This window comes from Muscardinus avellanarius (assembly GCF_963383645.1).
Source record: "Muscardinus avellanarius genome assembly, chromosome: 6".
Taxonomy (NCBI): Eukaryota; Metazoa; Chordata; class Mammalia; order Rodentia; family Gliridae; genus Muscardinus; species Muscardinus avellanarius.
The window spans coordinates 81,561,692-81,585,530 of record NC_137791.1 but is presented as its reverse complement, the minus strand read 5'-3'; the positions used below and the strand labels follow the sequence as shown (position 1 = coordinate 81,585,530).

Genomic DNA, 23,839 nt, shown 5'->3' with positions numbered 1-23,839 from the left:
GCATTTTTTGTTTGTATTCTTGATGGTTGCCTTTATAACTGGAGTTAGGTGGAATCTCAGTGTAGTTTTGTGTGTGTGTGTGTGAGAGAGGGGGCGTACACACACACACACACACACACACACACACTCACTTGGGGTTGAACTCAGGGACATTCTACTGGCAAGCTACACCTCCAGCCCTTTAGTTTTTTTTGTGTGTGTGGTACTTGGGGTGGAATCCAGGAGATTTTCCATCTGGGCTCTACTCCCAGACCTATTTTTTATACTTTATTTGAAGACAGGGTCTCATTAAGTTGCTGAGAGCCTCAGTAAGTAGCTGAGGCTGGCTTTGAACATGTGCAATCCTTCTGTCTCAGCCTCCCAAGCGCCAGCCCTTTAGTTTTTGAAATAGGGTCTTGTAGATTATTACAGAACTGTCCTCTAACCTGTGAGCCTCCTCTCTCAGCTTTCTGATATCGGTATTACAGGCATATTCCACTGTGTTCTGCTCAGTCTAGTTTTGATTTGCATTTCCCTGATTGCTAGTGATGTTGAACATATTTTTAATATATCTTTTGGCCATTTGTATTTCCTCTTTTGAGAAGTATCTAGTTCTGTTAGCCATTTTTTGATTAGGATATTTGTCTTTTTAAGTTATTTATATATTTGATATTTTAATCCTCTACCAGAGGAGTACCTAGCAAATATTTTTCTTCCATACTGTAGACTATCTCTTTAGGTTCCTGATTGTTTTCCTTTGCTGTGCAGAAACTTTTAAATTTGATGCAATCTAGAACAGAGTTGGTGGCTCAGTGGTAGAGTGCCTGCCTAGCATATATATGAGGTGCTGAGTTCAATTCCCAGCACTAAAAAAAAAAAAAAAAAAAAAAAAAGATCTTAGCTGGGCATGGTGGTGCACGCTTGTAATCTCAGCATTTGGGAGGCTGAGACAGGAGGATCATGTTTTGTGGACAGCCTCAGTTACTTAGGCCCTTTGTAACTCAATGAGACCTTGTTTCAAAATAAAAAATAAAAAATAGGGCTGGGGGTGTAGCTTGAAGATAGAATGCCCCCGGGTTCCATCCCCAGTACCACACACAAAAATTAATGCCATCCCATTTATTATCAGTTTTGTTTCCAGAGTTTGAAAGGTCTTACTGATAAAGTTTCCTCTAGTGCCTACATGTTGCAGAGTTGGTCCTATGGTTTCTTCTTGTAATTGCATAATTTCTGTTCTGGTTTCTAGGTCTTGATCTATTTGGGTTGACTTTTGTACAGAGTGAGAGATAGGAATATAATTTTAGCCTTCTACATATGGCTATCCAGTTTTTCTAGCACCACTTGTTGAAAAAGGCTGCCTTTTCTCCAGTATATGTTTTTGGCTTCTCTGTCAAAAATCAGCTGACTAAATGTGTGTAGATTTATTTCTATATCTTCTATTCCATTGGTCTCTGTGTCAGTAGATCAAAACCCACTGTTTTTTTTTGTTTTGTTTTGTTTTTTTACTATATCTCTATACTATAATTTGACATCAGGTATTGTGATGCTTTCAGCATGGTTCTTATTGCTGAGAATTGATTTGGCTATTCTGAGTCTTTAGTTCTTCCATTTGAATGTAGGATCATTTTTTCCTAGGTATGGGAAGAATGGTATTTTAGTATTTTGATAGGGATTGCATTGAATTTATAGATCACTTTGAGATCTTTCTATTCTGTTTAGTTATAAATAATGCTATCATAGTCACCTCTATAGCAAAGTCTATGAAGTACTTTTATTTATTTGAAATGATTGGATTTTTAGTGGAAGAATTTCTGGTTTATGGTTTATAGGACAGACTTTTAAAACATTTTCGCATCCTTCCACATTTCCCTTTAGAGAGATATTTCTATTTTGGTTCCTACCAGCAATCAGAATAGGGAGACACTAGTATATTGTTTCTAAACATTGGGCATTGTCATTCTTTTTCATTGTTGGCATTTTAATAGGTAAAACATACATTTTATTTTATTTTTAGGATAAGCATAAGGGCTATGTAGCCAAGAGAGTGGACAGTTTTACGAGAGGAAGCCTTGTAGCTGGGTGTGGTAGCACACATCTATAATCTTAGTATTTTGGAGGCTGAGACAGGAGGATCACAGATTCAAGGTCAGCATGAGCAATTTAATGAGATCTTGACCTAAAATGAAAAAAAAGACCTGGGGATGTGGTTCACTGGTAGAGTGCCCCTGGGTTCAATATCCAGGAACACACACTCACACTTACACATGTGAGCGAGAGAGACAGACAGACAAACAGAAAGAGAAGAGAGGCAGCCATGTTAGAACGATAAGAATATGATTCATTGTGCAACAGTCTGTTACAGAGCAGAAATGACCTGTATTTGATTTTAATAATTAGTTTCAATTGCTAATTAGATTGAATGTTTTTCATAGGTTTATTTGTAGTAAGTTTTGATTCTCTATTACTAGTTTTTAGATGGTAGGGATTTTCATGCTTTCTGAGGTTTTTGTACATATGTTTCTACAAATTTGTGAATCTATTCATATGTGTGTGATATATATGTGAATTGCATTCACATGTGTATGCCATTTGTTTTTATTCAGGGAATATAAAAGTATCCATGGTTCTTAGTTTTGTACTGTGACTGTTGATTTCCAAAAGCTTCTCTCTCTCTCTCTCTCTCTCTCTCTCTCTCTCTCTCTCAAGGAAAGAACCCACAACTTGGGGGAAATTCTAGTTAATTTTTCATTACATGATTTCCAGGAGATGGGGTCAAAAGGAGCTAGTAGGGCATTCAATTATGTGCTTAAGTGTGTTGGAAGACTTTTTCCTTGAGGTATACAATGTTTTACTTGGACTTGTTTTTCAAGTGCACTGAAGCATGGCTAAACATTTTTGGGTACTGCCATTATGTAAAGAAGAGGGCCAATCTTGTTAACTATTCCTCATTGACTTCGCATTTGGCCAGTGATAGGCAGTGAGGAGCCAGCGAGGGCATGGGCTTAGACATTGGACAGAAGGAGGTTGGGCGGGAGGTGGGGACCCGAGGAAAACGCAGGATTGGGGTGCTCTGTTGTCCCTCCCATTGCTACAAGACTAAGTGATTGGTTCAGCTGATTTCTGTCTTAAAATTTTGGATAGGTCATAAGTGAGGAAAAAGAAGTTGTACGGTTAGACCTCAGTTCATCTGAGGGCTCAAGGTTCTTCCTCACAAGCCACACAACACTGGAGCGCTGTCCTGAAGAACTGAGATACAGCCTGGACCAAAGGAATAGAGACAAGCTCTGATTTCGTTTTGACTTTAGATTGGGGATAAGGGAGACTCAACAAGAAAGATGTCTACTGAAAGCGTGGAGGGGAAGCCCAACAACCCTGGAGAGAGAGGCCGATCCCGGAGCAGCACGTTCCTCAGGGTTGTCCAGCCAGTGTTTAACCACAGTATTTTCACTTCTACAGTCTCCCCTGCTGCAGAACGCATCCGATTCATCTTGGGAGAAGAAGATGACAGCCCTGCGCCTCCTCAGCTCTTCACTGAACTGGATGAGCTGCTGGCTGTGGACGGGCAGGAGATGGAGTGGAAAGAGACAGCAAGGTGAGGCATGGCTGTTTGTGTGCAGCCTGGGAAACCAGCAGAGGCCAAGTACCATGAGCCCGGGCATGCCTTTCTCTAGCCTCAGAACTTGGAAGGGCTGAGGGGTTGGTGTTGACCATGTTGGGGTGTGAATGACTCTTTTTTCTTTCCGTTTACTTTAACGTGGATGCAGGGTGCCCCTTATTTCACTACTGTTTCATTGCTCTGTGGTGTTATCAATTTGACTTTTATAAGGAATGAGAAGTTTTAAAATGTCAAATTTTCTGCTATTTAATCATAAAATATCTTAAAGGGATGATAAACACAAGCACCCAATGATGATAGCCAGGAAATAGCCTCATATCTACAGGGTATCTTGTGAGATCTTGTCCAACATGTTACCTCATCCCTGGTAGGAAGGAGATTGTGAAGACAAGGATAGTTATAAGACAAAGTTGATATAATTTCAGATGAAACCTGTTACCTTCTGAATATCCAGCTGAGAGCAAATAGAAGATTCACCCGGATTTGGAATTTAGAAACTTTAGTTTATATTCTGTCCCCTCTTAGCTGCATGATACTAAGCTTTGTAGAACTTTGGTTTCATTATCAATAAAGTAGATAATAATTCCTGATATATTTAATATATATTTAAGCTATATAAATAAAAATATACAGCAATTATTATTTATATATGGGTGTGTGAAAATGCTTTGAAAATTATTAAGTACTCCATGGGTATCTAAAGTTTCAGGAGTTATGTAATTCCTGAAATTATGTAATTATGTAATTTCTAATAGAGTTTTTTTTTTTAATGTATGGATTCAGGTATATAGTGCAGACTAAATCTTCTGGAGCATATAACAATCATGGTAATATAAAGACTTTGATATGATGCTGTTACTGGTATCGCATTGCTACTATCACACAGAAATACCAATGTAATTTATTTACAAAACAAAATAATATTAAGATATACTTTTTACAATATTTAATTTAATTCAAATCAATTCACGTAGTGCATTTTGAACCAGTAGTATATGCATCAAACACTGTTTTATGTACTAGGAATGAGACAGTGAGGGGAAAAACTGTATAACTTGATTTCTGTATTTTACTGAAAAGTTTGAAGTGAGTCTAATATAATATAATCTAAGTACTACCAATTGTTATCCAAGAAAATATGGCAAAATAAATAATGGTCTTCTCCTGTAGCAGTAAATAGAAAAGAGACCTATGTCTGCTCTTCTGTTCTGGATAGGTCTTTCTGGAGTGAGAAAGAAGCTATTATTTTTATCATGTATAATCAGTAAGAGGAGATGAACTATAAAGAAGCAATAACTCAAAGTCTTTTTTTAAATGAGGTCTCTTTTAAGAATCAAAGGAGGAACTTTTTATTTTCTGAGACATATCTTAAAAGTTTCATACATTATACCATTTATAACCAAGTCTTTATCAGTTGATTGGATTTTTATAGGTAAGATACTCATGTTTATGTTTTATAGATTTATGAACTTATTATCTCCACTTTTTTAAGTTCTACTGAATGCATTCAACCATTTGAAATTTTTAATACTGGAGAACCTTTATAAATTAATTCATTTGATAATAGTGGAAAAGCTTTTATTCTTCACCAAGAATTTCCAGGCAGCTTGGCCTTGCAGATATATCTGCTTTAAAAAAGTTTAGTAGAACTCATGAAGAATTTCTTTTCTTCTATAACTTAAACCATGATCTGAAAAGAAAAAAAGAAATTCAGGTTTATTCATGACCTTACAGTAGTAAAGACAAGAGACCCAATTTTAAAATATTTTATTTTCCATTTGTTGGGTAATTCTCTTTCTAATAGATAATTTTAGTGGGTATGCTTATTTAATACTCCTCCATTTAATAGCTAATTAATATTTTCTTCTCTTACCCAAAGAGCTTTCGGTTACTCATTTCTAGTTCATCTCTAAAGCTCTGTTTTGAGGCCCTTTATTCTTTGCTCTTTGGGGTCTCTTTCTATGATATAATAATTATCTTTTATATTTCCCTCTCAGAATCAATAACTTGTGTACATAAAATCTTCCATAAAGTATAATTTTAGTTCACAAATCATCCTCTCTAAATAAAGGCTTGGAAGGCAAAACTTACTACTATCTCGATTTTTTTTCCTTCTAGAGCTGCCTCAATGAACTGTGGGAAGATTTTGGTCTAATTTTGGCTTTGCTGCTCATTAGTTGTTTAACTTCTAACGTATCATGTAGTCTTCATGAGTGTTTGTTTCCTATTCTACCAAATGATGGTCATATTGTGTTTTATCCTAATATCATACATATTTTATTTCTCTAAAATTTTATTCCTGTGTGTGTACTGTTGTAGTCAGCTATGGGCTACGTTGATTCTTATTTTCATTGTGCAATTCTGTATGAGTAGTTATCACACAGTAGAATGTATGAGTGGTTTTCTGTTTTTTTATTTCAGTCACATGTAGACTAAATTTCATTTTACATGACCCCTAGTCATGTAAGGGTGAAGAAATCACAGTTCATTGTGTAAGTAACAAAACATTGATTGAGATGAGCATAATATTTCCACTTAAGATTATTAAAGATTAAGATGATCTTGAATTCTTCATTAAATATTATTTTCTTTGGGAGAAGGAGCACATTTGCCATTTTATTAACATAATTCATCTCTCAGAGAATGTACTACCGAGAATGAAGGTTGCTGGTATGCTGTGTGTCAGGGAAAAGCTGTCCAGGAAGAAAAAATACCCACAAATAGTCTATATTTTATAACTTCTCTTATATAGGACTTGCCACAGTTACTGTTAGTTGTATTTGTGATACTGTTTTTATTTAGTTTTCCTCACTGCACTAATTCATTTAAAGTCAGGAACACCATTTCTATCTGTTCAGTAGGGTTTTCTATTCAATATGCTGGTGACATCGGCATTTCTACCTCTAACCTAGACTTCTTATTTAATTGGAATCAAATAATTAGAACTTAGGAGTTTCAACATTTGTTCAGATCTCTTCCTGAGGTTTACCATGTCAATGAACACTTCTATTCTTTTCGTCATGTCAGCCTGAATGTGGGGATCTCCCTTGCCTCCCTCTCTCTCTATTCTGTTTTCTGATCAATTGGCAAATTCTATTTCTCTCACCTAGATATGGAGGTATCTCACCACATTTCACATTCAGTACTTCCACAACTCAGGTTTAAACCACCATCATCTCTCACTTAGATGTCTAATTGGCAGATACTGCCAACTAGTGGGTCTCCCTGCACCTGCCCTTGTTTCTATCATGAACTGTCCAACCTGATGATCTCTTTGACCTTATCTTCTGTGTCCTTTCCCCCTTGTCCCATCGGTTGGAATCATGCTACTCTGTCAGGACTTTTTACTTGCTGTCCCCTCTGTATGAAATGCTCCGTCTTAATTCCATGGAGAGGTTTGGAGGTGGCTATGCTTCCAGAAATATTCAGAACTTAAGCAATCGTTACTTCTTTCGACATACTCCCCTTTAGAATGCTTTTGCAGTAATTTATGACTTTCATTTGTGATGTCCATTTTTAAGACTTGATAAAAATTTTCTGTTAAAAGTGCTCAAACCTACCAGACTAATAAAAGTTTAGTGCTGAGAGGAATCCATTTTTAATATGAAGATAGGCTTAAGTTTTTTTCTAATTATAATTTCTTTCTCTAAATTCTTTATTTCTTTGAGTTGAGAATGTCTCTGCAAAAATGGTCATCAGCTTTTAGTTTTTCCTTCAGTAAATTTTTAGATGGACAGTGCTGGATTTCAACATTGTTGAATGAATATATGTTAAAGATCACTCACTCAGTGTAATTTAAATATTACTGCCAAACCTGGGTAAAAAGGAGAGGTGTCACCGTTTCAGCAATCCCAGCCAACAAGGGAAAATGTTATTGATGTTTTATTTCCCTTTAATGAGATAACACAAATGAACACCTATTTGTGTGTCTGTTGGGCAGATTGGCCCACCTCACCTCTGTAGCACCCAGTTGAAGGTCATGGCCTTAGCACATGAACACGTGACATTACTCCATGGTTTTTGAGTGAGACTGCTCCCTTCCCAATCTACACTGATTTTTCTCTCTTCTCTACTGGTTAACTTGGGGAAATTCCATTGCAGACCACTTGTTTTCCTGTAAGAAAAAGGCTTGAGAAATGTAATCATCTGTGTAATTACATGTAGTCATATCTAGGTAATTATGTAATAACTTTCACAGTTGGTCTAGAAATTTAAGAATTCTCCTTAAACACACACACACACACACACACACACACACACACACACACACACATTTTCCAGGTACATACTGGCATGGACTTCTTTTTTGTATGATGAGGCACTTATTAATTAGCAAGAAATTTTTTATTATCTCAGTTTTACGTAGTTGGATTGTATTCTAGAACAAAGGTCATGTCTATTTTCCACTGTCAAACTGGCAAGTTAGAGGTCTTGTCTTTTCTTAATTATATTTAATCATATGATTGGAAAGTTGCAAAATTCAGTGATTCCCAGTGGGTCTTCTGTTTCTTCTACAAATGAGTGAAATGTTGTTGGGTTGGCAATCCTCAAAGTGCATTAAACTGCAAAGTACTTTATCATTATTCTTCTAAGACCTTGGAATAAATAAACTTCACCTAATAAACTCCTCTTCCAAGGGTACAACAGTTTTGTAATTGCAAGTGCTTAAAAAGCCAACTTATGAAATTAATTTTCCTGTAACATGTCACGTATCAAAACAAGAGACAAAGTCAGAAACTTATTGCAAATATATGGTTATTCATAGTCAGTATGAAGGGTACATAGTGGCTTTTTGTACACTCGACAATAAAAATATGTTTTTTTTTTAAAAAAAACATAATTGCATGGTTGTAAAGCACCTTTACAGATCTGTTGGCATTTGGATAGACTGAACTTTGGTACCTTTGCCTTAGCCTTCTCTTAATGGGCTCTGATTTGAATTCAGTAGTGCTCAGCTTCTCCCTCTAACCCTAAGTTTGTCCTTGATATGCGAAGAGGATAGGCATAGCATGTGGAGTTTCTGGAATAGAACCATCTGCAAACAGTCAATTTACATGGGAAAACCATTATTTTATGGTTAAATACATACCTTGAGAGTATAGCGATGGTTCCTTGAACAATAAGAGTAATCCATTTTAAAGGAATTTAACAGGTATTATCCCAGAGTAACTTGTTATGCTGTTAGCTGTGCTGTAACACCATCACAACATTCAATATTTACTGAACTCAAAAGTAGATGCTGAAGTGAGCTATGAGGTACTACTTATCCCTTAGGACTATAGATTCTAAACAACTGCCTACTATCGAGACTTTACATTTCTATTCCTTCATGGGTAATCTTGACCTAAAAGGACTGTTGTAACCCAGAAGGATGAGTAATGCTGTTCCCCAAGTCTGACCCAGTTGAGATTTATGATTTCTAAATGTATTTTTAAAGCTTGTTCAAATTCGTATTTTAAGTCTAATTAGGTTCTTGCAGTATAAACTATGGAGAGGAATACATAAAAGATAGCCCACAAAGGAATTCAGTGATTCTGCTTCTTTTTCTTTTTAATGAAAAGTTTATTAAATTTATTTAGTTTGGACAGTTGAGGATTATCTTAACCTATTCAGGCTGCAATAACAGAATACCAAAGTCTAGGGAGCTTATAGTCAAATACTTATTTTTTTTTATAGGAGAAATTTATTTCTCTTAGTTCTGGAAGCTGGGAAGTCCGAGAAAAAGGCAAGAGTGGATTTGGTGTCTGATGAGGTCTGCCCTCTCATATCTGGTGCCTTCTGGCTGTGTCTTCACATGGTAGAAGCGGGTGTCTGTCTACACGGGATTTTTTTCTCTAAAGGCATTAATTCCAGTAATGAGGTTTCCACTCTTATGATCAAATCACCTTTCAGAGGACTGCCTCCTCTAATACCATCAACCTGGAAGTTAAGGTTTCAAAAAGGATAATGGCAAAAAAGAGCCACTTTCACATACTGTATATAATTGATGCCTAGTTTTCTTTTAAGGAATAGGTTTAGCAATACAAGCTGATGGCAACAAATAGAAGGGATAACTCATTTAGGAAAGATAATAGGGAAGCGAAAGTTATATCAAACATTTAATTTTAAAGAATTTCCAGTCAATCCTTGTCATTCCTCTTGCACTTAAATTCTCTCAGCTAATAAGAATACTCTTAGAAATAAAATACAAGTCACTACCTTCTTTACAGATTATATAATTCTATGAAATCCTGACTTGATTTTATGTACTATGAAATATGTCTTCTGGAGTCAGCTCTTGAGTGATAACTTATAATATCAGGTATAAATATGGTTCATATAACAGTTATCAACAAACATGGTTTATGATTCTCTGAATAGGCAGGAAAAGATGATATATTTAAAGTTAATCACTGTATTATTGTCCATAAAATGATTCTTCTCAAAATAACTTCAGTCACCTGAATTATCTTTTATTATTTAGGTTACACCCATAGACTTCTATAAGTGTATGGTATAAAATTGTTATTTTTTTCCTCCCAGATTCTTTTGTTTCTCTGGCTGTAATTCCAACCAAAGTAAAGAATACCAATTCACTCATACACACAAGCATTCAAACCCACATGCGAATATCCCATACAAGAATATTAAGAGTCATTTTTTCTTTTTTTGGAATGTATCTCAACCATTTTTGTAGAAATAAACTAGATTCTGCTATGACATTTTAGAACATCTTTGGTGGTGATGTTGACTTTTAAACTCTTGTGGCAAACATTTAGAAATTAGTAAAAAATTTACTCTTGCATTTTAAGGAAGATTGGAGAAGAACAAAGGCCTTAGAATTGGGGATGGGGTTACCATTGACATGTAGGAGTCACTTGGCTATGAGAGGCTTCCTGAGAGGGATATGGAGGGAGAGTTGTTGCATATGGCATAATACTTCTGAATCATATGAGTGTTGGCTTTGTTTAAATTCTAAATTTTATTTGACATTGTGGTTGATCTCTTGGTCTATTTTCACTCCTGGTCTACTGATGTGTTTTTCCCCCTCTTTGGAGGTTGGTAAAAATTCTATAAATAATGCCTTATGTAGAGCTTCCTCTGACCTCTGCCCTTTGTTCTCATTTTTAGTGAGTTAGGTGAATGTTTAGCTTTTCCTGGGAAAACATTTTTCAATCATTAAAAATTGGATGAAAAAATGTAGAACAAAACTATTTTTAACCCCCTCTTTATCTTTTCCAAAATCTTTCAGAAGGTTTGAATTGAAATAAAGAAGCATTATCAATTTGGTAGGGATGGATAGCAAACAGTGATGCCTTCCTGTTGCCTTAACAGTGCAGAAAAGTCTAAGACATGGGATAGAAAAGGCTGCAAAATGTGTTTTGCTCTCATTGAACTTTTTATTTCTATATTATTGCTATGTTATCAAAATGTCTAGGAGTCTTAGGAAACAGAAGCTATGAAGAGGGTTTCCATTGCTAAGGCTAATAGAAGATCTATTATTATCAGAATAGATCTGTTGTTCATTGAGCTTTTGTGGGCTTTTTTTTTTTTTTTTTTTGGTACCAGGGATGGAACCCAGGGGCATTCTACCTCCGAACTACACCCCCAGCCCCAATTTTTAGTCTTATTTTTTCAAACAGGATCTCACTGAGTTGCGAAGGTCCTCACTAAGTAGCTGAGGCTGTCTGCCAACTGCAATTCTCCAATCTCTGCTTCCCAAATACTGGGATTACAAGAGTGTGCCACCATGCCCAGCAAGTTTGTGGGTTTTTTTTTTTGTTTTTTTTTTTGGTGGTACTGGGGGTGGAACCCAGGTGCTTTCTACCTCCGGCTATACTCCTAGACCTATTTTTATATTTAATTTGTAAACAGAGTCTCACTAATTTGCTGAGAGCCTCACTAAGTAGCTGAGGCTGGCTTGGAACCTGTGTGATCATACCGTCTCAGCCTCCCAAGGGTGGGGGTTACAAGTGTGCACCACCACGCCCAGAAGAGCTTGTGTATTTTTAAACACATGTGGAGCCAGACTTGAAGGGTAAGGCTTCTGTTAAAAATCTCAATGAAAAGCCAGGTGTGGTGGCGCACGCTTGTAATCCCCACGCTTGGGAGGCTGAGACAGGAGGATCGCGCAGGTTCAAAGTCAGCCGTGCTGGCTTAAGAGACCCTGTTTCCAAAAACAAAAAAGTATAAAATAGGTCTGGGAGTGTAGCCCGAAGGTAGAAGGGCTTCCAGAAACCCCAGTACCATAAAAAAAAAAAAATCTCAATGAGAGGGGAATATGTTAGTTAAGGAATCTATATTAAATGAAGTGAAGATACATAACAAATAAGGTGAACCTCCTTTTAGCATCAACGAAGGGAAAATTTTACATTCATTTTACCACATTCCATGTTGAGTTTTCCAAATGTTTAAGATAAATATTAATTTGTCACTGCCTTGTGAAGTCACAATGGATCCTCACAGTGGTGCCTATTTTATACATTATAGGCTCTTTCCGCATAGAGAATTTTGAATGCACATTTTTACCTTATTTTTAACATTTTAGTTAAATAATCATTCTTAGGGATTTGATGGTTACATGTAGGCAAATAAAGATGCTTTGGATTTTTTGTTTTCTTTTTTCCCCTTTAACTTTAGGGGAAGGAATGGTCTCTTGACTATGGGTGTATTCCTAAGGGTAAAGCAATTAATGATCTAATAATCTATTTAGACTCTAAAAAGGGGGACACTTTGGAAGTGCTGGTGAGGGTAGAGATGAAGGGGTTGGCAGTGACATTTCTAGAGGAGGTTGGAACACTACTAATTCATGAATCTCTTCTTCCTAGGTGGATTAAGTTTGAAGAGAAGGTAGAACAGGGTGGGGAGAGGTGGAGCAAGCCCCACGTGGCCACACTATCCCTACATAGCTTATTCGAACTGAGGACCTGTATGGAGAAAGGATCCATCATGCTTGACCGGGAGGCTGCTTCCCTTCCACAGTTGGTGGGTAAGTATGCTGTTTTAGTTTCTTATTATTCTTTTGACTTTACAAATCTACAAGTCTCCATTAATGCATATATCAGTTGCTGTGAGCAGAGTTGACTCTTTTATTACATTTATTCTTTCTTTTTTTTATATTGTGAAACTGGTGTGGTTTATTGCAGAGAATTTGTAAGATTCTTACAAATATTAAGGAAAAGAAAATATTCTCTGTAATATCTTTTTCTGGTCATAGCCTTTGGTAACATTTTGAAATACTTCCTTCCAGATTTATTTTCTAGCCTTTTATGCTTTTTATTTTTATGATATCTTTTCATTACAGCTAGGGTCATGTTGTTTGTGTGCAGATTTGTATCTCTTTTCTTCACTTACTGGGATGAGATTAGTATTTTGAATATCCCCTCTTATCCACAATCTTAATTCTATCAGACTGGACGTCTGAACAGTAGATTTCTAGAACTCTTTCATCCTATACATTATTCTGAGCTTCTCTGCACCTCAGTTTTATCATCTGCATAGTAAAGCTTAAACCTTCCCGAAGGAGGGAGTTCTTAGGTTGCCTATCAGGCCCTTTAACTAGGTGTAGAGAAAGGTTGTGAGAAGCAGGGGTCACTAGGACCTACAGGTTAGTGACTGAATCGGGTCACATTTGTTATACCAGAACTTGTAGAACTTCTTTACTGAACATTCTATTAGCGGTTCATTCTATTAAGCCCAGGGTTTTCCCTCCACAAAAATATGCATATTCCCTGGAAGGGACAATATGCTAATTCCATGAGATATAGATTGATATCACAGAAGGAATATGGGGTTTCAAGTTGGGAGAGGAGCTCTAATTAAATTTACCTCTGCTAGCCTGTGCCTGTGAACAAAACTACTTAATTCTTTTGGAGTCTTGGTTTCCTCATCTGTATAAACAAGATGAAGACAAGATATTTTATAGGTGTTATGAGAATTAAAGAATATCTTTTGTGGTTTTTATTACATACTTTTATCCAAATATAAGTGGCTTCAGCTGTAAAAACATGAAGGTGGCTTTTTCAGAGTTGTGAATGATCATTTGCTATGTTACATATTTTTTTTTATCCAAGGGTAGGTATAATTTACTCAGATCTTTCTACATGTTCCCTAGCAGAGGGCTGAGTGAAGACCAATTGAGTCAGATAGAGGAATTTCATGAGCAGGAGAAAAGATTCCAAACGGTGTGGTGGACAGAACAAGGGACAGTGAATAGCTTCTTTGCAGTGCTTGGAGCAGATCAATAAGGGTGATGAAAGAACTGAATTACATATTTGTGCGTTTCTTTAAAGCTATCTTAGGGGTCTTCAGCACGAGAAAGCCCTACTGGAAGGATCCTCAGCAACTAACTGAGTTGCTTTACAGGTAGCAGAAGACAAATTCCCACACTGGGTTGGAATCTCTTTAGCCAATGGCCAAAGAGGTTTTTTTAAAAAAAGGTTATTGGAGCATTTTATGTGCTTGCATTAATTTTCCATTACTTTTTATTATCAGCTGTGAACTTTTTCTCTAACCTCCATATATTTACTTTCAAAATTGTCATTACATGTTAAAATTAGACACTGCCAGGTCACTGTGAGGTATCATCACTCACTAATATGTTGGCTCCACAGTTCTGGGGGAAGTAGGCAGAGAGCCAGTGCCCTCATTCCTGGAGCTGATAATACAGGGAAACAGTTCAGAGGCAAAGCGCACATCAGGAGCAAAACAGAGGGAGGAGGAAAAGGGCCTGTTCTGCAGACACCTGGAGAAGCACTTGAGTGAAAGAGGATAGTTGCTAACAAGAAATAATTACAAATCCTCAGAAAGAATCTAAATGTTACAGAGGGAAAACATGAAGAATAAGAAGCCCTCATTCCGTTTTAAGTGACAGAGACAGCACAGGAATCTGTGGCGCTCTAGTAATTATTTAGTTATTAAGGAAATCTTTTTCTCACAGAGGGTAAAACAGTTGTTTTGTCCTGAATCTTGATGATAATTTCAAGTTGAGAATTACAAACAGCTGAGTCGCAAGATGCATCGCCTCCCCACCCCCATTTTATTTCAACAAATGAAAAGAAAAAGAAATAATAGCAATAATAGCACGTGTGATTATATCACACAAACAATAGCATGATTTCCAGCTTTCTTCAAAGTCCACCTGTGACCACTTCTAGTCAGCTTGCCTCTGGGAGGCCACCCACCTGCAGACTCAAGGGCATCCCCCCCCCCCCCCCCCGTCCAGGGGCACAGGCCACCCGGGCATTGAGTGGTGGGGGACTGGGCAGGTGTCATTTCTCACAGTTACAAAGTTCAGCTTAATTTTGATTCCTCTCAGGTCTGCTGTGCGCTTTTAGTTTTTTTATGAAGAACCCCTTCTGCATGCTGATAAAAAATTATCTTTAAAGTATTACAGAGTAAAACATCATTTTTGTGGATTATTTTAATGGTTTTATTATTAGTATCATCATTGTAATTCTACATTTAAAGAGTGTCATTCACAGTTGAAACCAAGACCATGGGAATTTTCCTCCTCTCCTAAGTTAAAAAAAAATTATAAGCCATTTCAGGTATTTTATTATGATGAAAAATGTATTAGGAAAATGTAGCTCTATTTTTGGACCTCATTTTTATATGTAAAGGCATGCCAAAGCTGTTCTTGTTGGCAGATGTGTGAGTTCTGTTGTCTCTTGCTTTTATACCTTTGGTGTGTGTGTGTATAGGGGAGATTGGGGATTGAGTGAGAGGTACCTCAAGAGTTATACTCCCAGCCCTATTTAATTAAATTTATTTACTTATTTATTTATTTATTTTTTGCTGTACTGGAAAGGGAACCCAGGGGCATTGTACCTCCAAGCTACACCACCAGCCCTATTTTTTAGTCTTTTTTTTGTGTGTGTGTGGTACTGGGGGTGGAACCCAGGTGCTTTCTACCTCCAGGCTATTCCCCCAGACCTATTTTTATACTTTATTTGGAAAAAGGGTCTCACTAATTTTCTGAGAGCCTCACTAAGTAGCTGAGGCTGGCTTCACCTGTGCGATCCTCCTGTCTCAGTCTCCCAAGCACGGGGATTACAAGTGTGCACCGCTATGCCTGGCAGTCTTTTTATTTTTTGATATAGGGTCTCACTGAGTTGTGAAAGTACTTGCTAAATAGCTGAAGCTGTTCACGAAGGGGATCCTCAATTCTCCGCCTCTTGAATGCAAATGCTGGGATTACAAGCATGTGCCACCATGCCTGGCTTTTTTTTAAAAAAAAAAAAAAAAACAGGATATCGGTTGCTGACACTGGCCTCGAACCTGTGATACTCCTTTCTCAGCCTCTCAAGAATTGGCATTTATAGGCGAGTCCCATTTCACTCAGCTTATATTTTTTATGTTTTCAAAGTGGCCCAATCTTTTTTTCTAATCATAAGACTGATTATATTTTCTAGAAATATATAGAAAAATATAACCCATGAAAGTGAAAGCACCCACAAAACTTTTCAGAGCTGCCCTCTCTGCATTTCTTCTGTGCAGTCTGTTTACACACATGCAGGTCATTTCACAAAGTGGGATTGTGTTCCATCATCTTAATCTGCCTTTTCTTAAATTTAAAAAGCTGGGCGTGGTGGTGTACGCTTATAATCCTAGCACTTGAGAAGCTGAGACAGGAGGATTGCACAAGTTCGAAGCCAGCCTCAGCTACTGAGTGAGGCTCTCAGCAACTTAGTGAGACCCTGTTTCCAAATAAAGTATAAAATAGGTCTGGGAGTATAGCCTGGAGGTAGAAAGCCTCTGGGTTCTACCCCAGTACCACCAAAAATCAAACTGAAAAAACAAGACTTTTTTTGGGGGGGGTGGTACTGGGGTTCCTGGAAGCCCTTCTACCTCCGGGCTACACTCCCAGACCTATTTTTACATTTTTTATTTGGAAACAGGGTCTCCTAAGCCAGCACGCGGCTGGCTTCGAACCTACGCGATCCTCCTGTCTCTGCCTCCCAAGCGTGGGGATTACAAGTGTGCGCCACCATGCCCGGCCAAACAAGTCTTTTTTTTTTTAATGGTACTGGGAATGGAACCTAGGGGCATTCTACCTCCAAGCTCTACCCCCAGCCCTCTTTTTTACTTTATTTTGAAACAGGGTCTCACTGAGTTGCAAAGGGCATCACTAAGTAGCTGAGGCTGTCCTCAAACCATGATCCTCCTGTCTCTGCCTCTCAAATGCTGGGATTATAAGCATGCACCACCATGCCCAGCTAAAAACAGAAATCTTTTCTTATGTCATTAAATATAAACATAATTTTAGTGATTGCAAAGTACTGAATAACCCATTATTGGGCATTTAGATTGTCTTCAAGTTTTTATTGCAAAGAAATGACCTTTTGTGGAATTGTTTGTCTAGTATAAGTTTATAATAGGATATTCAATAGTTTGAACACATTAAAGGGTATATATATATATATATATATATATATATATATATCTTTGTACAATGACCCTCAAGAAAGATTGTACTCATCAGTATTATCAGTGTATGGAATTGCCTAATACATATACTGTTAACACAAGAAGGTGCTGATTTGTTTTAATTTTTATCACTTTGATAGATTGAAAATACTTTATAGTTTATATTTGCATAAAATTTTAAAATTGTCTTTGCTAATCTTAAAGCTGAGTATATGTTTTTGACCTTTTTTTAAAAAAAGAATACCTGTTTATGACCTTTGTCCACATTTTTCTGTCACATAACTATTTTTAGTTTTTTTCTTGGTTTGTAAAAGGTCTGCATATATTCTTTTTTTTTTGTGTGTGTGTGTATTACTTTTTAAATAGAGAAAAATACTGTATGATGTGGCGAAAGATCTAAGCCTGGCATGATGACACACAGCTATAATCTCAGTACTCGGGAGACTGCGAGAAGGATCACAGGTTTGAGACCAACCTCAGCAACTTAGCAAGACCCTGTTTCAAAAGAAAAATAGGCCTGGAGATGTAGGTCAGAAGTAGAACACCCCTGAGTTCAATGTCTGTCTATTTGTCTGTCTCTCTCTATTTCTCTCTGTCTTTGTCTTCTCTGTCTGTCTCTCTTTCTCTCTCTTTCTTCCTCTCTCTCTCTCTCTCTCTCTCTCTCTCTCTCTCTCTCTCTCTCTCTCTCTCTCTCACACACACACACACACACACACACACACACATAAAACAAACAAACAAAAAAACAAACCTAGATCTAAACTGTGAGTCAGTAAACTTGGTTTTGTTTGGTAGCTTTGCCTCTAATTAGCGTATGTCTGTGTGCAGGTCATGTCTTCAACCCTCTCTTTTCTCACCTGTATAAAAAGAGGTTGAACTTGGTACTTATTGAGGTGTTTTTTTGTGTGTTTTTTTTTTTAGCTCTGCTAAAAATCTAGAGTTGGCACATTTTCTTCCACTTGGTAGCGTCTGTGGGGTTCTCAACACTGAAGGCTTAATTTCAGTGTAGCGGTAAAATGTTACTGCCCCCACTTTCCTTTGAAAGGTTTTGGTAGCTTATGCTTAAAGAGATCTCTGTAATGTGGGCCATTTTAATGGAAACTTAATGAAAGGCATAAGCCACACAGATGTTTTAACCTGTTTTAACTGGTGATTTCCAGGCATTAGTAACAGAGGCCTGGTTTTGCTTGCATATGGATTGGTTTGAAATTTCAAGGGAGGGCAAGAGTAGAAGGAGGCCCTGCCAGGAAGGGTAGATAAGAAACACTTTAATCCACAACCCTGGAATTAGAGTAGGAGTTTGATAACACTTGGAGCAGATATGCTGGGGTTGTTTATTTTTATGGTTCTTCTGTAAAATGGACTTTCCACATAGAGCAAGACTTAAAGGGAAAGTAAAGGGCTTGTGTTCTGTAGGCACCTAATTATTTTACTGTGGAACAGAGGGCTAATTGTAGTTTCAGGATCAATTCTGAGAGTTTTACTAAGTGGTGTTTGTGTAGTTAAAAATACTCAGTGCTAAAGGCCATACTCAAACCAAAACAATCACAAGAGAGACTCTTCCTGCTTTGCCTGGGCTCTCTCCCAAGTGATCCAGTGTTCTGTGACATTTATGGCATCTGTGTAAGGCATATATGATGAACAGTCCTGGATTTGGCCTCTGTTTGGCTTCCAAATCACTCATTGTATACTATGTAAATTGCCAGTTTCTTGCTATAGGCTGTGAGACCAATTCTGTGTGTACTTGCTGTAAAGATGGACATATGTGAAGTGCAGTCGTGCCCGACCAAAGCCCCTGAACACCTGTAACTTCTCTTCATGAAGAGGTGGGGATCCTTAGGGGATGTCATTATCCAACTGAGACTCATCAATTTTCTGGTCACACATTTTTGCAGAAGAATAGCTTTTGTTCTCTTTTCTATTTTTTTTTATATTGTATATATTTTCCTCTTGAGCTTGCCCAAGGGGAAAATATGGATGTGAGCTAGATGCATCTATATATGAGAAAATATAGATATATGCTAGATGCATCTACATATGAGACACATCTATATATCTATTTAGGTGTGGGTTCATTTCTCTGGTGATGAAATACAGAAGATGAAAGCAGTAATTGCTCACAGTGAGGTAGCTTCTTGCCAGTCTCGCTCAGGTTTTGTGCAGTGTTTTTGATTTCATCTTTGTTCTGGATGGACATGAATGTTGGTCTGACATGTAGATGCTAGAGTAGATGTACCGCACTATTGACATGCTTACTTGAGGGAAAGAGGGTTTCTTATTTCTGTTAGAGTAAGAACTTGTCATCTAGCAGAATCACCCATGGAGCAATTAAATTTCTTGTTAAAAGTAAGACTAAAATATTAAAATTCTATAAAAAAAGTATTCAGGTTATAGTCTAACATGTCCAGTGGAAATATGTCATCCAGACTGTAGTTAAACAGGAAGAATAAGCCAACTCAGAAAAGACTAAGGCATACTTTGATGATTTAATCTTTCTTTTACTGGATTAACAGATTAACTGGTGTTTAAATGACCTGGTATTGATAAAGGCATTGTTTCCCTTTACTTTTTACACTTTTGATGCACATTGTGATCGTATTTCAGTGATACTCAAAGTGATACATACTCAAGCACATCACTTGATATATTTTGCTCCATATTCTGCTTTGTTCCTTCTTCTTCCCTCCCCATACATATTAGTGAGGTTACCTTTACCTTGATTTCTTGTAAAGAAAATATGATATTATGGGAGAACTGACTAGGAAAATTGACTAAAAAGTCAGTAACCCCACAACATTAAATTTTCTAAATTCTCAAGTTTTTCATATCTATATTTCCACTACACAATAGAGTACATAAGATTTTTTAATCTTCTTTCTTTAGTTAAAAATGCAGGTTATGACTTACTGTGCTACTCAGAGAAGAAGAATGTGATGTATGTGAATGCATTATAACTTGGACAGGAAGAAAAACACTCAACAAAACAATTCTACCTCTTCAATAACACATGTAATACTAGAATATTTATATAATTCTTACGAACACCAGTATCTTTGTACCTTGTATCTGTAGCCTTCACATAAACCGAGAATGTGGAAATTTGGAAAATAACATATTGATCTTAAATTTGAGAGTCATATCCATAAAGCTAGTGTAAAAATATTAATGTCTTATGACTGAGCTCTGTTTTTTATTTTGCTTTGTTTTTGTATCAGAGATGATTGTTGACCATCAGATTGAGACAGGCCTATTGAAACCTGACCTTAAGGATAAAGTGACCTATACGTTGCTCCGGAAGCACCGGCATCAAACTAAGAAGTCCAACCTGCGGTCGCTGGCTGACATTGGGAAGACAGTCTCCAGTGCAAGTAGGATGTTTACCAACCCTGATAATGGTAATGCAGGGGCCAGCTGGCTGCTGCTTCTCTTACCCGTGCCACTCACCTTTACTCCATCTTTTGTCATCTTTTTTTAACCTTTCTCCATATTTATTCTTCTTTCAAGTTCATATGCCACAGTCATTTCATGATACATTTTATTTGTTTGGGTAGGTTTACAGGCTTCCTGGAAGGATTTCACTGCTGTTGTAGGTTGGAAGTAGCAGGGTGTCCCGCTTGTTCCATGTTCTTCTGACAGACTGGTATGGTTTGGTGATACAACGATGAGGCCACTGCGTGTTACATGAATCAGTGAGTTTAGAGATCACTGAGTATCTCAGGAATATGTTTCACCATGATGGTTTGTGAGAGTTTGAAGAATACAGTAAGATGTGATAAATGCCTTTAAATCTCATACGACAAAGTGTTTGCTTGGAGTGTGAGGTAGTGTCCAGCCTACAAAATAAGACTTGACACTATTTTTGCTACTAAGAAAGAACCAAAATCTGTTTTTTTTTTCATATAAGATGATAGTCAGATGGGAGAATAACCATTCAAAATGGGATATTAACCCAATTATATAACAGTAGGAAAGTCACTGTGTCCTTTCACAGTTTACTGTATTTATGAGTTTTTTTTTTAAGTCTTAACTTTTGTATCATTATTTTTATTTCAGATAAATTTTATGATTGGGGGCAGCCTGGGAAAGGAGAAGTCAGTTTCCATGAAATGTGGGAAATGAAAATGTGGTGGACAGAGTTGCTAAGCAGTGCACTGTAGAGCTAGGTCTACACTCCCGTCCTGCCTTTCTATCTTAGTATTAAGAGAACTAGTGGAGAAGGGAGATTCTCATTGTCTTCAGCTGTCCTTTTGGAATAACATAGAGCTTGTCAGGGAAAAGGTGGGTTAAGTGAATCATATAAACTGAATTCCAGATCAGCCACCCTCTTTTCTAGAAATGTGGTTTTCTGATGTGGTATTAAATGATTGGAAGGGAACTTACTATAAACAAACTTTCTCAATTATTAATTTTAAGCTAAACTAGTTATAAATAAATGATTAGAATAGGAATTCATGCTCTTTACAAAAAATTCACAGAAAGAGAATCTAACCTAGAATATTCCTACTATATTTCAGCAGTTTTGCTGTTACCTGGAATATTGCTATCAATAGGAAATGTTTTGAAATTTTTCATCTTCTCTTTATTTTTCATTGGGTTCTTGAAGAGAAGGGTTGTTTATTGACTGGGAAGGTTATAGGCCAAATAACTGATCACAACTGATGCTGTATATATTTCTCTGTAAACAACCCATAGTTTTTAAATCATGGAAATTAAAGTTACTCTTTTATATGTTATGTAAAAAATCTTTCTCATTATAAAAGGAAATGCCAACAGTTAAAAATCCTTTTTTTTTTGTAATTACAATTTTTGTGGTAGTATAAACAGGGAAGGAAGTGCACTGCCTTCAAATGCTGTATTTGTAAAGAGAAAAGGAATGGCTTTCACAGCTAGGGTGCTTCCTATTAAGGTGGTGAGCTTGGAACTGTGGGCAGAATAGAAATTAGGAACAGATGAGCCTTGGAAACCAGTATCTTGTGGTAACTTGAAATTGGCCCTGACGGTAGTAGTATTGACCATCCAGAGTATCTGGATGTGGAACCACTAATCGAGTTAATAGGGCTCGCCATTCAATCCTTCATCCTATCAGTAGATCTCTGTACTTCAGAGGAAAGTTGGAATTGCCCTGGTCATTCACCTTTTCACTTGTGAAATGTTATATATGCTGGGCAGAAAGCAGATAGGAAGGGCAGTCAGTTCTTTTCCGGCTCTTCAACTGATCAGCTTACACCCTGAAGCATGGGATACGATTAGGTCTTTTCAAACATGTTATTATTGGCCTTTCAGTTACCTAACTCCTTTTAAAACATCACAGGCAAGATTTGGCTTTGAGAGCTTTTCTAGCAATGAATTTCGTGTGCCTCCAAGGTACATTATTAGAAATTATCAGATGGCAAATTTTTGGCTTTGTAAAGGTGCTTGTTCTTGACTTGCAAGTTTACACAGTTGCCTTTGTATCTCAGGGTTTAATCACTTAATATCTTTAATAACTAGAATGTTCCTAGAATAAATTCCTAAAATAAAGAATTATATAACTATTGCAGCTATTTTAATAAGCCAGAATCTTCTATAGTAGTTGAAGCTAGATTCTAATATCCTCATCTAAGGTCTAGATAAACTTAAGTCACCTTGATCTTCTATAATAGATTAGAAAATAGACCTAGTGGTACTGCCAGCTATAGTTATGCTAGCAACAGTGTGATAAATAGATGAAATTTATGGAGATGCCTTAGCACTGAGAACTTTTTCATTTTCCAGAGATGTGCTGCAAACAGCTCTTATCTACTCACAATAGCCAGTTGTTTTCGGGTATTTTCCAACCTGATTGTTAAATACAGCTACTATTAAAAGTTAACTTATATAAATGTATAATTAACTATATTAACAAAGGTAATAAAGACTCATAATGCATCACTTCCTACTTATTTTTAATCTGTTCTCTTGAGGTAATTTTCATCAAGTGTGAATCTATGATGAAAATACTATAAAATGATCTGTGTTTGGGAGGCATTGCGCCCCATCTCTGCATTTGGTAACTGTATTGGTAGTTTTAAACTGGCTGTGATGGTGGTATTTATACCTTAGAAATCAGCAAATGCTACAAATCAGGACTTAGTATTTGGTCAATTATCTCTAGGCCTAAAAATGTGATTGAGAAAATGCTAATAAAGTAGATTTAACTTTGAAATATTTAATGTCCTTAGCTGTTAAAACATGTGACTAGCACAAAAAGTTGAGGAAATACTTTCTTGGTAAGCAGAAACTATCCAGTTTAGCAAAGAAGTCACCCACATCATTGCTGAATGACCAGAGTCTGAAACACCTCTTCATGGTTTCATTTTTGTCTTACTGGCTTAACATACATGATAATATTAATCAACACTGATGTTGAAACTATGCCCATCTGCCAGTTGCAATTATAAATTGGCTACTGAGGCAAGAGCTTGACAAATATCAACTAAAGCATTCTACAGGAACAAACTGACTATATTTTATTGTTAATTTTGCAATATGTGCAACATATCTTTTATATCAGTGACATTCACAACACACACACGCACACACACACACACACACACCATCATACATCTCCACTGCACCCCATAGCTGTTTTTCAAACATTTACACTACTAGCACGTGACTGTCTTTACTCATTGCTACCAACTCACATCTTTTAGTGTCCTAATGGGGCTTGAGGTTTATGATGATTTAGTGTTTTTATGAAGAAACAAATCAGAGATTCCTTTTACTTGTAAGAAGCCAGGGGAGATCAGACTAACTTCCATGGTTTTTATCCTTATGAAATTAGTACTCCTCTGAGGCAGTGAATTCTGATGGCTA

The 23,839-nt window shown here is 36.9% G+C and overlaps 1 protein-coding gene across 4 annotated transcripts in view; it reads left to right on the top strand.

The window, feature by feature from the left end:
- SLC4A4 (solute carrier family 4 member 4) overlaps positions 1 to 23,839 on the top strand; it is a gene marked incomplete at both ends in the record, with an annotated part of 292,971 nt that overhangs the window by 91,858 nt on the left and 177,274 nt on the right. For 3 of the 4 annotated variants that reach the window (XM_080697460.1, XM_080697459.1, XM_080697457.1), the window contains 3 exons: positions 3,436 to 3,571; positions 12,403 to 12,563; positions 20,218 to 20,397. In XM_080697460.1, coding sequence (XP_080553586.1) covers positions 3,436 to 3,571; positions 12,403 to 12,563; positions 20,218 to 20,397 — 477 coding nt within the window. The remainder of the gene's footprint in view (positions 1 to 3,435; positions 3,572 to 12,402; positions 12,564 to 20,217; positions 20,398 to 23,839) is intronic. The other variant, XM_080697458.1, reaches the window with a different exon arrangement.